General features: G+C 36.5%; 1 protein-coding gene across 2 annotated transcripts in view; it reads right to left on the bottom strand.

The window, feature by feature from the left end:
• Positions 1-16,142, bottom strand: part of ZC2HC1A (zinc finger C2HC-type containing 1A) — a 47,683-nt gene that overhangs the window by 22,239 nt on the left and 9,302 nt on the right. For both annotated transcript variants that reach the window (XM_069601072.1, XM_069601073.1), the window contains exons 2-5: positions 11,086-11,159; positions 8,930-9,046; positions 3,240-3,381; positions 737-885 (exon numbers count right to left, since the gene is read on the bottom strand). In XM_069601072.1, coding sequence (XP_069457173.1) covers positions 737-885; positions 3,240-3,381; positions 8,930-9,046; positions 11,086-11,159 — 482 coding nt within the window. The remainder of the gene's footprint in view (positions 1-736; positions 886-3,239; positions 3,382-8,929; positions 9,047-11,085; positions 11,160-16,142) is intronic.

The raw sequence follows: 16,142 nt of genomic DNA, 5'->3' as shown, positions 1-16,142 counted from the left end.
AAGCTTTGCGAAAAATAAAATCTGCTTACAGAGGAGCCTGGCAGGCTACAGCCCATGGGGTTGCGAGAGTCAGACACGACTTAGCGACTAACCCACCAGTAAACCACTACATAATGCTGTCTAAGTTTTTATGTAACAATATACTTAAAGAAAAACAACAGTAGTGCAAAACTAAAGTACACATTACAAAATTTTCTTATGATTTGTGGTTCTCTAACCACTTTCACATACATCATTTCATTTGTTTCTCACAAGAGTTATGCAGATTACTTCACAGGTGAAGAAATAAAGGCTTACATATGATTAATGTCACTTTTGCCTGAAAGTTCAAAAGTAGAAGTCTGGATCTGAACCTATGTTTTCATTTCCTGAAATGTGTTACTCACATTATCACACGAAAATATTCATTATTCACATGATTTTCGAACGTGAATTTTTACTGCCAATTTCTCACTCATCTAACCCCTCTAGTTTCCTCCGAATCTGCTGTAGTGATTTTAACATTTTCTCCCTAATACCTCTTTAAATCAAGTCTACTTCAAATTTTGCTCTCAAATAGCCATTTAAATTTCTTATTAAATCCTTGAACGTTAATATATAAATTTTAGCAGGTGAGAAAACTGTAGTTAAATGTTCTGTAAAGAACAAACACACACACACAAAAAAAAGAACAAACACAAAACCGTGAACTTAAATCACCTCATTATTTATTTGCAGGAATGATTACAAGGATTACCTGTGTCCGAGAAGTTGATTTTCCCTTGGTATCAGTAGAAAATTTGCCTTTATTACTAATACGTGCTGCCTGTTCTTTACAGAAATTTATATGTCTATCAGCTGCATTTTCATTAAATCTTCTCTGGCAATATGGACACTGAATATAGTCTAAAATAGAAAAAGAAACAGATTAGTAACAAAATACTTGAAATGAGACATAAAGAATTGTAAGTTTTATAAACAGTAACTTAAGATGTATACACAGTGTTTGTGAAGCAAAAACTTGTTTCTTTATAACTACCCAACCTGACTTATCGGAACTTAGTAAAGACATTTAAGAAAACAAGTCTGCTAACATATGCACTCACAATTTTCTTCTAGCTTAGAATCAAATTTAAGGGGTGAAAAACAATAAATCCTCACTACAAAAAAATAAGGAAAAATGTTAATTCATTTTTGCCTCTATAATACTATATGTTTTCATCATATATATATATCTTTTATATGGTAGACTAGGTTAAGTAGTAATAACTGCTGCTGCTGCTAAGTCACTTCAGTCGTGTCCGACTCTGTGCAACCCCATAGACAGCAGCCCACACATTACATTAAAAATATACTTTAAAAATTGGGCTCATCTGTTAAAATCTTTAATTTTGGTTAGATGAAAGCTGTCAAGAAATAATGTAAAAGACTTTATACAGTTTTATTTTCTTTAGAGGTCCCAACAGATGGAAGAAGTGATAAAAATATATCTCATTAACATAATTAATTCAAGTTTAAGAAACAGCAAATGCTTCAAAGATTAAATATGCTTCCCAAATGTAATGTACATGATAAACAAAATTTCTCATAAAATTAAATCTTAAAGTTATCCCAGAAAAGAATCAAATTTTGTAGCAGTGTAAAAGATTTCAAATCTATGAGATATCAAGAATAAATAAATATATAACAACTTAGCAAGGTCACAAAAAAATCAATTTATTTCAAAAGGCTTACTTTTTCAGATGGAGTTTGCCTTTTAGAATTTACACTCATCTCAAGCTCAGAAATTGTCCTGCTAACTATTGAAATACATCTAAAACCTCTAATGACAAAGAAGTTGTTTTGCTAGGGCCAAGAGATAAAAAAATCTCTAAAGTTCAAATTATCCTGAAGAACTGCCACTCTCTCTCTCTCTCACTGACTTATGCAAACATGAGAAATATACCTATGTTGGTTGAATCAGATAAAATATACAAACACCTCTAAAACAAAGAGAGAATTCAGTTTCATGGGGAAAATCAAGACAGAAATAGAAGAGACTCACACCCAAATAGAACATTCCAGAGTTACTCAAAGCATTAATGTTAATTACTAAGACTCAAACAGGATTGGCAAACGAGGGCCCATGGGCCAAATCCACCTTGCCTGCAACATGTTTTCATAAGATTTTATTGGAACACATCCATTTACATATTTTCTGTGGCTGATTTCTAGAAACAGTGGCAGAAAGGAGCAGCTGCAACAGAGACCTTATGGCTTGCAATAACCTAAGATATTAACTATTGGCCCTTTATAGAAATTGTTTATCAACCTCTCTTCTACAATAAAATGTTATAAAGGATCATATCTAACTTTCCCTTTACTAACAAATTAATCCCAATCTAGAATGACGACACAATTTTAAAGCAGGTAACTTGCTATATTAAAATAACTACTACTTAAGGCTACTCTGTACCCAATGGCAATATGTCAATGGTGCTATTTTAAATCTTTCAGTATCTTGATTATCTCATATATGGTTGCCAGCATTTTGCCTTGCTTTTGGTAAGGATAGAAAAGCAACTTTTACCCACCAAATGAAGAAAATATAAAAATACATGAATATAGGGCAAATTTAGTAATATCTGTTTATATGGTGGTTATCCCACTAGAATAATATATTTTTAGAAGCAAGATTATTATTTAATTCCCCTTTCTAGATGAGACGATACCAAAGAACTAAGCAACTTAACTATCTGAATCTTACTGAATGTCTACATTTCAACTGACAGTATGCATGATTAAAATGTTTTCCTGGAACATTTAATAGTTACTACAATAATTTTTAAATTATATTAAATACTAAATGACCACCCACTCCAGTATTCTTGCCTGAAGAATCCAAAGGACAGAGGAGCCTGGTGGGCTCCAGTTCATGTGACTGGAAAGAGTCGGACATGACTAAGCAACTAACACTACACAACTACAATAATTCTTAAATTATATTAAATGCCTTACAAAAGTACTGAGAGAAAAAGTTTAAATAGAAGTACTGACATAAAAATATAATGAATTTCTATGTTCAATACTGCTGTGTCTTTTTAAGCCTAAATGCCTGGACTGTCACCATTATTTTATAGGAAACTTACCAAGATTATGCTTCATCAAGTTCAACTATTATAAATTAAGTTTAGTAATATCTTAAAATTTATAAGAATTCTACCAATACTATCAATATTTTGTCCCCATATGAACACTTTCTGTCAAAATATGCCATATACCAGGATCATAAGATGGTGGAGGAGGTGGGGGAAGTTTGCCACCCTCTTTCAGCACTTGACCAAGGCCTTTAGCTGCTCTTATTGTGGCAATGAATTCTTCATGCTTTCTTCTCCAATTAGATGGCTTCTTTGGTGGTTCAGGCTGTAAACAAATTTAAAAAACAAAACAAAAAAACCCCTAGTTTTCAAAAACAGTTTTTAATATAGTGAAACAAAACTCAAGAAAATATTTTAAATGTTCTCTTATCAGGAGTCCTTAAATGATCTTCTTCCCAAAGTTATAACTTTAAAAAGAAACTTTAGGCAGTTGTATTTATATGCAATTTTTAAATAAATTGTGTCAGACACTGCTAAACTGCCTTCTGTCAGTGTTACAAACATTTAACCCACCACTAAGGATGTTATTTCCCTATTTTCCCATAGCTTCTCCAACAATGTATGATACTGACATTTTGTGTTTTTTTTTTTTTTAAACTGATGAGAGAGGTGAAAAAACAGTTCTGTGGTTTTTAACTGGCTTTTTCCCTATAATGAGTAAAAACGAACATGTTTTTATATCATTAAGAATCATTTGTATTGCCTTTTCTGTGGTGTGTTTATAAAGCCTGGTCAACATATCTATTGGGTTATTGGCCTTTTTTCTGTTTTTAACAACTTCAAGTAATTTTTTTTTTTTATAGACTAGCCTCACCCCTCCCCCATAATATATCTCTTTTAACCTTGTCTAAGTGTCCTCTGATATGCAGAATTATTATTTAAATGCAGTTTAACTCACTTTTTCTTTTACTGTCTTCATATCTGTAGTCACTTAGCAAGGTCCAACCTCACACCAAGGTAAAATAAAAATTTTCCATGTTTCTACCTAGCCCTTTCATGGTTTCATTTTTAAGATTTTTAAACCTTTATTCATTTGGAACTTATCCTGATGTATGGAGTGATATATGGACTCAACTTTATTTTTTGTTTTCTAACATAGCTATGCAGCTGTCTCACCATCCGTTACTGACTTTTCTCCCTAATGAACTGAGACAACACTTTTATCATATTCTGTTTGGCATTTGGGCCTATTTCTGAACTCTGTGTTCCACTGTTTCAACTGCATGTGTCAAGACTCGTGTTTTAAATATTGGGATTTTATATTTTAATATTCAGTAAGGACTTCCTTCGGAGAAGGCAATGGCACCCTACTCCAGTACTCTTGCCTGGAAAATCCCATGGATGGAGGAGCCTGGAAGGCTGTAGTCCATGGGGTCACTGAGGGTCAGACACGACTGGGCAACTTCACTTTCACGCATTGGAGAAGGAAATGGCAACCCACTCCAGTGTTCTTGCCTGGAGAATCCCAGGGACAGGGGAGCCTGGTGGGCTGCCGTCTATGGGGTCGCACAGAGTTGGACACGACTGAAGCGACTTAGCAGCAAGGGCTTCCTTGGTGGCTCAGTGGTAAAGAACCCGCTTGCCAATGCAGGAGACATAGGAGATGCGGGTTCAATCCCTGGATCAGGAAGATCTCCTGGAGAAGGAACAGCAACCCACTCCAGTATTCTTGCCTGGAAATCCCATGGACAGAGAAACCTGGCAGGCTACAGTTCATGAGGTTGCAAAAGAGTTGGACACAACTGAGCGACTAAACAACAAATGTTAACTCTACTTTATTCTGCTTCTCTTTCAATTTTTCTGGTTATTCTTACACGTGTATTTTTCCATTTGAGCTTTAGATTCAACTTGTTTTTTTTAAAACTATATTTTAACTGGAAAAATTAAACATTACATTCATATACAACTTAACTTAAAATCTCTATTTAGCTGAGATTTACTTATCTAAGAATGCGATATATTTCCATTAGAAGACATGTTTGGGTCTTTCAGTAGTTTTTTAAAGTATTCTTTGTGAAAGTTTTCCACTTTTATTACTATAAGGTTTATTCCTAAACTGGAGAAGGAAATGGCAATCCACTCTAGTATTCTTGCCTGGAGGATTCCGTGGACAGAGGAGCCTGGCGAGCCCCAGTCTTTGGGGTCACAAAGAGCCAGACACAGCTGAGTGACTAATTTCTAAATATTTTATATTCTGTGCTATTCTTTCATAAGAATCTTTTAATCATTTTTATATTTCAATGAGTTGTTTGTTGAAATATGAAACTTTTGTGCATATTAACATTACATCCCATTACAACAATGATAGTCTTTTATTTCTTTTTAATGAATCTATTATTAAAAGAACCACAAAGGAAACTCCTGGCCTAGATGCCTGTCTTTACTGTTAAATACATGTGGGCATTTAAGGAAGAAAAAGCACCAATCTTTTAAAAACTCTTTCAAAAAATAGAAAACAAGAAAACAACTTTCGAACTAGTCATTATGAACGCAACACAACTGATCACACAGACATTCCTCTTCTGCTTCTCTAAAACAACACGTGTCCAGCAGGCCTGCTGCTCTCTATACTTCCCTCAATTCTTACACTAATCACTTCAAACACAGGACACTTTAAAGTGGCCCCCTCACCTTCAGAAAGGGTATTATCTTTTCCATTAGTGCTTTCTGAGAGCCTCTGCTCTGGACCTCTTCAAATTTCAGTGCCTCTTCCCACTTCCTCCCTCCTGGCTTTTGTCCAATTTCATACAGGCTCATTCCACTTTCAGCTCATTCCAAGTTCCTGCAGCTCACCCCAGTTCCTGCCTCTGCTGTGATAAACAAGGGATATGTACTTTCAGATATACCCTCATCTTTAAGGAGTCACCGTTCAGCGTGAGGAGACCCCCTCAACTGTAAGGTGGCAGGTTCTCCGATTCTAGGCCATGGGCGCCCCAGCAACTTCCTGCTCTTCTACCCGGATCTCAGTTTCTTTGGGCAACTCTGACATATCCTTGTGGCTCAGACAGTCAAGAAACTGCCTACAATGTGGGAGACCCAGGTTTGATCCCTGGGCTGCAAAGATCCCCTGGAGAAGGAATGGCTACAGACATGACAAAGCAACTCTGAGAGGAGAGAGAGACATATTTTGTTTGTAGTCCCTGGAATACGCCTGAATTTCTCCAAAAATAGGAGTCTGTATTTACTTTGCTCCACTCTGCTTATGATTTCTGTATTGCAAACCTCATTGTGACAGCTGTGTGCGCTCAGTTCCAACTGACTCTTGACCTCATGGACTGCTGCATGCCAAGCTGCTGTGCTCATGGGATTCTCTAGGCAAAAATACTGGAGTGGGTTGCCACTTACCCCTCCAGGAAATCTTCCCGACCAGGGATCGAACCTGCATCTCCTGTATCTATTGCACTGACAGGCGGATTCTTTACCACTGTGCCTGGGAAGCCCATACTATGATGTTTAAAATCTTCTATACACTGTTTCTCCAATTAATATGCATATGACTCATTCCAAGATTTTGTTAAAATGCAGATTCTAATTTAGTATGTCTGGGAGGAACCTGAGATTCTGCATTTCCATCAAGTTTCCAAAACAGTGCTACTATTACTGCTCTATGGACCACACTTTAAGAAGCAAGAAAATAAAACTACTTATTGTAAAGTAAGTTTTTACTTGGCTTTTTCTTAAAGATTAATTTTTTTTAAAGTTACAAACCTCCTTTTTAAAGAAATAACTTGGATGTCCATCCACAGATGAATGGATAAAGAAGCTGTGATGTGTATATATATATATATATATATATATATATATATATATACACAGACACAATGGAATATTACTCAGCCCCCCCCCCCAAAAATAATGAATGTGAGTCACCTGAATTGAGGTGGATGAACCTAAAGTCTGTTATACATGGAGTGAAGTCAGAAAGAGAAAAACAAACATCACATATTAACACACATATGGAATCTAGAAAAATGGTTACTGATGAACCTACCTGCAGGGCAGGAGTAGATAACAGACTTGTGGACACAGTAGGGGAAGAAAAGGGTGGGATGAACTGAGAGAGCAGCACTGACATATCTACCACGTGTGACACAGAGAGCTAGCGGGAAGCCGTGTGTAACTATCTACCACGTGTGAACAGAGAGCTGGAGGGAAGCCGTGTATAACCATCTACCATGTGTGAACAGAGAACTAGCGGGAAGCCGTGTGTAACTATCTAACACGTGTGAACAGAGAGCTAGCGGGAAGCCGTGTACGACACAGGGCGCCCAGCCCTGTGGGCAGGTGAGGCTCTAGAGTGAGGGGAGATACACACACATACACACTATGCCTGATTCATGCTGTTGTATGGCAGAAACCAACACAACACTGTAAAGCAACTGTCCTCCAATTAAAAACACAAAATTACTGAGAGATCACCATGGATAAACTTAATGTAATTCCCTTAATCATTCCACAAGATAGATAACTACTATCACCATTTTTCAGAGAACAGATGTATAGATTAAGAAACTCGCCCATTACAACAGAGAAGGGGAGCCAGGGGTAAATCCAGGCAGTCTGACTATTCAGCCAGCTTTCAAACTCACTACTTCATACTGCCTCCAAAGATTTGATTAGTTTACGTAGGCTAATTAAAGTTGACATAATCACATATCTGGCAGGTTACCACAGAAAACTAAATAATGTATGCACCTTGTCCAAGCTTCTCCAGCCTCCCCTTAAATATTCATAGACTGAAAAACAAAGATGAACTGACCTCTTTTTTATTATCAAAGGACTTTACTGCTGCTGCTACTGCTAAGTCGCTTCAGTCGTGTCCAACTCTGTGTGACCCCATAGACGGCAGCCCACCAAGCTCCCCTGTCCCTGGGATTCTCCAGGCAAGAACACTGGAGTGGATTGCCATTTCCTTCTCCAATGCATGCAAGTACAAAGTGAAAGTGAAAGTGAAGTCGCTCAGTCGTGTCTGACTCTGAGCGACCCCATGGACTGCAGCCTACCAAGCTCCTCCATCCATGGGACTTTCCAGGCAAGAGAACTGGAGTGGGGTGCCATTGCCTTCTCCAATCAAAGGACTTTACTAGTACGATTAACTGCCCCAGAGGGAAATGCTTTCCGGTATCACTGGGAAAAGCTATTACGACTGAAAACAGTTTATTTCAAAAACATATAAATCAGGCACTCAAATTTTGACTACTGCACTAAAATGACTCTCTAAAAATATGTTAAAGTATTTATGTGATTTATTCTTAGCAAATAAAATATCACGACAGGTGGTATTAAGGTGAGATTAGCTAGCACAGGAGATTTCTTGCTTGGTTTCAAAGAAGAAAGTAAGCTAACAGTGGTCAATTTGTGGACAATTGAGCAATGGATAAAACTTCTCCCCAGAAGGCATACTAAGATCACAAATGCTGAAAAATCAATCAAGATAATACTTATTAGGCTAAAGCATTTGTAACTAACAGCTTTCCTTTTGTATACTACGTGGATTACACTACTTAGTAACAGAGACATAAACTATCACCAAAGTAATGAACAATGAGTTACAATGAACATGTGAAGACTTTTCAATTATTTTCAGCCTATAGCTCAGGAACTGACTCTCCAAGGCTACGAAAACCTCACTGTAGTTGGACAGTACTTTGGTCTCCCTTTTGCTGAAATTCAAAATAAACAAGTTTATGATAACGTCTAAACTGAGAACATGACACAGAATTCTGCTTACTCTTCAATCTTAGCATAACAGATTATTTTTTTCATTACACATGGCAGCAAGGTTTATACTATTCAAAAGGTCATAGAATTACCCTAGGTTTAAGAGGTTTCACTGTTGGAATATCAGTTCCTTCAGCTCTTTGTCTGCTTGAATCAAAAGTCTTCCGTTTTTTAGTGGCAGTTTTCTGGCAAATAGGTCCATGTTTTTTCTGTTCAAATAAAGAAATACAACATATCATTTTCTTTTCTACAAAAAGACTATAAAATTTTAATTGTCATTGGAGACCAGTTTAAAACCTGAAGATAAATAATAATAAGGCCTAAATAAGACATTGCTTCCTTTAACTAAATAGCTAACTATATATATATATATATAAACATGCTATAAGTTATCTTTCTCACAACAAGAAAAATATAAATATTTTCCCAAAATTTTATTGCCAGTTATTTAATATTCTCCTGGTTTTCACACTGCTAAGAACATGGAAGCTAATGCACGTAAGACACAGCTATTTAAGTGGGGGCAAAAAAGTTATCTTTATTACTAAATACCTGAAAATAGATACTAGAAAAAGGAATGTAAATGGAAAATGTTTTAGCAATAGGATTAAGAAAGCTAACATAACCATAGTAGTTTGGATTGCTCTCCTCAAGCTCACATAACAGGAGTTTGTTACGACAGCACAGGACAAGGCGGTCATGTTCTGTCTCTCCTCCACAATCATCTCCACCCCCTTTCTGGAACTCACCAAGGATTTTTCTTGTGCTATCTAGTGTTCCATTCCTATAGCTCTTCTGTATGTGTAATTTTTTAAAAATATGGTTTCCAACTCATTTAAAGCCATTACAATGGAAGCTCTCTTAATTGATCTCAAATTAACTGGATAAATAATAGTTCTCCTTCCCCTAAATAAAACATGTTGGCTAACAACACAGAGTATTCTAAATGCACTTTTTTCTTTTCTGTTTTGATAAACAATGAACAAGTTGGAAATATTAAGCTTTATCTAGGAAAACAGGAAACAGAACTATTTGATTCCATGTTATAAAGCTTCTAATATTTTCAAACAAAATCAATACTCAGTTGTTTTACATATTTGTAAAACATACTTGTTTTCAGATTTCATTCTGACAAATGCAATAATTATAACTATTAGAACAAAATTTCTTATATATTAAAAAAAAAGCATGTTATCAGGCAACTTTCTAGAAATGGCTGTCCTCATACTGAGTAGCATATAACAAAAGACTGTAGCACCTACTCCAAAAAGTGATATATTATACAAACTGACAGTGATTATTTAAATATTAAATAAATGAGAGCCAAAAAAGATATACCCCCCTGTGAAAACTCAGCTTAAAGTTTTGAAAATGGTTTGAAAAACAGTGAATCAATGACAACAAAAAGCGACTTAACTAAGTATGGGCAAGAAAGGATTAAAGAGCTGTTAATATTTAAGAGAAGTCTGTAGTCAGATGGCCATTTTGGATGATTACTTCCTTCTCACTGCTTTAAAGAAAAACTGGAAACAGTAAGGATATAAAATAAAATGTGACAGAACTCTAAACAGCAGAGCCATACTCAAAGAAAAATCTTTATTCTAAATGAAAATATTCATAAATACCTATTTATACTCAAAGTTAAACAGAATATATGATATACTGATTTTTTCTTATTCTCTATTTAGCTAGATATTTTATATTAACGTAAGATGTGCTTCTATTTGTATTTGCATACAAATGTATTTGCATTCTAATGAATGCATAATGTATTTTAGGAAGTTTTAATTAAAATACTTTTTCTTTGGAATATTTCAAACATATGTAAGAACTGATAAAATAGTATAATTAGCTCCATTTACTGATCCCCTGCCTCAAAAACTACCAACATTTAAACAATCTTATTTCATTGATCTCAAGACCCAGCTTTTTTTCCTGAGGTTTAAAGCAAATCCAAAACATCATATCCTTCTCCTCCTTTAAATACATTATTTTTAAGAGTATTTCTAAGAGTATTTTGTTTTGGTTTCATCAACAGCCACACAAGGGAAGGAATACTTTAATACCCTAACAAAGGAATTTAAAAAACCAATCAATCTCTGAAGCAAAGAAAGTATTCTGCAAGAACGAACAGATGGAACTGGTACTCTTGAGCAAAGAACATTAGCCAGTATCTCTTTATATATCTTGCCACTCTTCTGAAGTATTAAACCACTAAAGCTCTATCAAATGCCAAAGGAAAACTCACCAATGCCACTGGAAAGAACGTTCTTCCACAAATCTTGCAAGGTAACAATTCTCCAACTTGGACACTTCCATTTTCTAGAACAGAAGACAATATAGTCAAAATATTCAATGGCTCTTATTGTTAAACATCTAAATTTTAGACTTTACTTAATTTCATATACAAGTGGTCTGTTGCTGATGCTGCTAAGTCACTTCCGAAAAACAGTTGTGTCCGATTCTGTACGACCCCACAGACAGCAGCCCACCAGGCTCCTTGTCCCAGGGATTCTCCAGGCAAGAATACTGGAGTGGGCTGCCATTTCCTTCTCCAATGCACGCATGCAAAGTCGCTTCAGTCATGTCTGACTCTGTGCGACCCTATGAACAGCAGCCCACCAGGCTCCTCTGTCCACAGGATTCTCTAGGCAAGAATACTGGAGTGGGTTACCAATTCCTTCTCCAATATAAGTGGTCAGTTCTTGTGAAAATGTCTTTTGTTACTTTGAAATAAGCAAATTTACCAGTTAAAATGCACAAGACTTAAAGTTTTCGGTGGTCAAAAGGCAAATGGCGAACACAGAATTTATAATTTAAAAAGAAACAAACCCGATCCTGCTGAAACTGGTTTTGTTCTACTTTAACCAAATCAATTTGTCATAGTCTCTTAATTAATTACAGGCTGTCTCTACTGTAAATTACCAAAGTTTAAAAACAAAATTTATCTGAAGATTAATATGTATTACTTATCTTCAAAGCATTAAAAAAATAACATTGGTGGCTACAGTGGCACAGAGAAGATAAGTAGGAAAATCCTGAGTTTACCTTTTTCTGTGAGCACAACAAAATTTCAACTATTTACAAAGCAGCTACCATGAGAACCCGAAGACTAGTAGAAACAATCTTCCACAACTAAAGATAAAAGAAGGAACTATAATGAGACGAGCAGGAGAGGTGGGGACATGGTGCAGTCCAGACCCACACCCTCAGGTAGGCTACCCACCAACACAAGAATAATCACAACTGCAGAGGTTCTCCCCAGGAAGCAAGGGGTCCAAGCCCCACACTGGACTCCTCAATCCAGAGAGCCCTGCAATGGGAAGATGAGAGCCAAGAATGTTTAGCTTTGAAGGCTTAGGGGTAACTTTCAAGGGACCTGAGGGCTGTAGGAAACAGAGACTCCATTGTTAAAGGACTCACACAAAATTTGCATGCTCCAAAACACAGGGCACAAGGAGTCATTTTAAACTGTCTTGGGCAGGCACACATGCTCATCTTGGAGAGCCTTCCAGAGAGAACCAGGCAATCGGGACTCAGTAGCAACCATATTCTAGAGCTCCCTCTACCAGGAGGAATGCTAATGCCAGCAAGAAACATTACAGGGTCCTACCTCTAGCTTATTAGTGCCAGGACCCAGCCCTGCCCACCTGTTACAGTGTGTTACAGTCCCAGGGACCCACAGGCCAAGCAGCTAACTGCAGGGACACAGCTTCACCCAACAGCAGGCTGACAGAGACCACCAGGCGCCTTGATTCCCCCAGCCTACCACGGACCTAGCCCTATCACCAGAGAACCCAAGACCCAGCTGCACCCACCAGAGGGCAGGCACTTACTCCAGGACCTGGCATGACCCACCAATGGGCAGGCATCAGCCACTGGATGCCCTTGGCCCCAAAGCTGCAGATCTGTGGGCTGACACCATCTGTGAAAACCCTTCAGCCAGCCACATCAGGATCTACCCAGCTCTGCCCACCAGTGGACCAGCACTAGCCTTGTAAGCCCAGGGTACAGCCACCTCATTACCTGGGCCTCCACCAGCGGCAGTCAGCATCCACAAAGGCCAAGCCTAGCAATCAACTGGAACAGGGACCATCAGTACCAACTAGACCACTCATAGCAATCAGCCCACCATATCAGAAGGGCCAATGAGGCCACATAGGGGGCACTCCTGAAACATAAGGCTCTGGTGACCAGAGTAGTGAGCTGCTGGGAGGCACAGAACCTTTCCTACAAAAGACCACTCCAACAAGATCAAGAAATGTAACCAACCTACCAAATAAGTAGAAATAAAAACAGTGAGTTAGGCAAAATGAGGAGACAGAGGAATATGTTTCAAACAAAGGAGGAAGATAAAACACCAGAAGAACTAAGGGAAGCGGAGCTAAGGAATCCACCCAGTGAAGAGTTTAACATAACAATCACAAAAATGCTCAAAGAACTTGGGAGAAGAATGGCAAAACACAGTGAGAAGTTTCAAAAAGAGTTAGAAAATACAAAGCAGAATGAAACAGAGCTGAAGACTGCAATTAAGTGAAATAAAAAACATACTGGAAGGAATCAGCAGTAAATTAAGGTGATACAGAGGACTGGAACAGCAAGATGAGAGACAGTAGTAGAAATCACTCAAGCTGAACAGAAAGAATTTAAAAAATGAGGACAGTTTAAGATACTTTTGAGACAACATCAGGCACACTAACATTTGCATTATGGGAGTTCAAAAAGAAGACGTGAGCTGCAGAGAACATATTAGAAGACAAAATGGCTGAAAACTTTCCTAACTTGGGAAGGGAAACAATCATCCAGGTTCAGGAGGCACAGAGAGGAGCCCCAAACAGAATCTACCCAAGTGGACCACACCAAAGAACAGTGTAATTATAACGCTAAAATTAAAGACAGAGAACCAAGAGCAGCAAGAGAAAAGTAAATAGTTACATACATGGGACTGTACATAAGATCATAAGTTGAGTTTTCAGTAGAAATCTTGCAAAACAGAAGGGAACGTCATGATACATTTAAAATGAGGAAAGGAAAAAAAAATCTACAACCAAAAATACTCTACTCAGCAAAGCTATCTTTCAGGTTTGCAGAAAGATAAAAAGTTTTCCAGACAAGCAAAAGCTAAAAGGTTCAATACCATGAAACTAGCTCCACAAGAAACGAAAATGGATTTCTCTAACCAAAAAACAGAAAGCCTCACCTAAAAATATGAAAGTTAGGGAAGGAAAAATCTCACTGGTAAAAGCAAATACACTGTAAAGGTGGCAGACCAACCACTAATAAAGCCAGTAGAAAGATTAAAAGATAGAATTAGTAATATCACCCATAGACAGAATAAGCAGCTGAGAAATATAAAAATCAAATGATCTAGAATATGATATCAAAAACATTTAACATAGAAGGGGAATAAAAATGCAGGACTGTTAAAATACATTCAAACTAAAGAGGACATCACATCAACTTAAAACAGCCATAGACAGATTGCTATCGAAAGCACAAACTAAAAAATCTATAACAGACACAAACACAAAAAAACTGAAAGGAATCTAAACATAATACTAAAGTTATCAAATCACAAGGAAAGAGAGCCAAAGAAGAAAACAAGAATAACAAAAAACAAGACTACAAAATAAACCTGAAAACAATTTCAAAAATGTCAATGAATACATACCTATCAACAATTACTTTAAAGGTATATAGACATAGAGTGCTATAATCAAAAGACACAGAGTAGCTCAATGGAAACAAAAACAAGACCTTGTATATGCTGCTCAAGAGACTCAATCAAGATCTAAAGGAAAACATGACTGAAAGTGAAGGGATGGACCAAGGTATTCCACACAGAGAAATTTATAAAAAAAAACCTAAGTAGTAGACTCATATCAGACAAAACAGACTTTAAACCACTGTCTTTAACAAAAGACAAAGTAGGACATTACCTAATAAAGAGATCAATCCAAGAAGCTATAACAACTGCAAATATAAATGCACTCAACAGATACATCTAAATGCATAAAGTAAATATTAACAAACAAACAAACAAAAAAGAAATGGACAATAACAGTAGGGGACTTAAACACTCCACCTACATCAATGACCATATCATTCAGAGAGAAAATTTATAAGGAAACACTGGCCTTAAACCAAATGGTCTTAACATATATAGAATATTACATCCAAAAGCATCAGAATACACTTCTTTTCAAGTGCACATGGAACATTCACAAACCATATAACAAGTGGTTGTTTTGTGGTAGACAAGACTCCATGAATTTAAGAAGACTGAAATCAGATCAAGAAACTTCATGCTGAGATCAGGAATCAACTATAAGGGAAAAAACTGTCCAAAAAACCCACAAATATATAGAAAAAACTGCACAAATATATAGAACTAAACAACTAATGGGTCACTGAAAAAACCCCACAGTAAAAAATATCTGGAGACAAATGAAATCAAAGAACACAATGATGGATAATTTATAGTTGCAGGAAAAGCAGTTCTAAGACGGAAGTTTATAGCAATACAAACCTATCTCAGGAAAAATCTCAAATAAACAACCTAATCTTACACCTAAAGGAACTAGAGAAAGAAAAACAAAACTCAAAAATTAGCTGAAAAGAAATCATAAAGAAAATAGAACTAAATAAAATAGAGACTAAAAATGATTTAAAAAATCAATTAAAATACAAGCTGGTTCTTTTAAAAGATAAAAAATATTGATAAAACTTCAGCAAGTCTCATCAAGAAAAAAAGAGGGCTCAAATTAAAAAAAAGATTAGAAATGGAAGTGGAAACGTTACACTTAACACCATGGAAAAACAAATGATAAGAGATTACCATGAACAATTTAAATGCCAATAAAATGGATAACTTAGAGTATACGGACAATATAATATCCCAAGACTGAATCAGTGTTGATACTGAAATCTTGTCACCTGTGACAAAATGGATGAGCCTAGAGGGTACTATGCTAAGTAAAACAAGACAAAGACAAATTCTGTATACTTTCACTTACATGTGGAATCTAAAAAACAAATGAACAAACTTACAAAACAAGCATCGTCATAGACACAGGAACAAACAGATGGTTTCGGGGGTGGAGGGCGGTGTGGGGGGGGGCAGGAAATAGGTGAGAGATATTAAAGCATACAAACTCTAAGTTACAAAATAAATCAGTCACAGGTATGAAATGTACAGCATGGGAAATATGGTCAGTAATACTGTAATATCTTGCATGACAGATATTAACTAATGTCTTGCATGACAGACAGTAACTAAACTTACCATGGTGATCATATTGAAAT

The sequence above is a fragment of the Ovis canadensis genome, chromosome 9 (assembly GCF_042477335.2).
Source record: "Ovis canadensis isolate MfBH-ARS-UI-01 breed Bighorn chromosome 9, ARS-UI_OviCan_v2, whole genome shotgun sequence".
NCBI classification, from domain to species: domain Eukaryota; kingdom Metazoa; phylum Chordata; class Mammalia; order Artiodactyla; family Bovidae; genus Ovis; species Ovis canadensis.
Note: the sequence above shows the minus strand (reverse complement) of the source record. Positions and strands in the feature narration are given on the sequence as shown.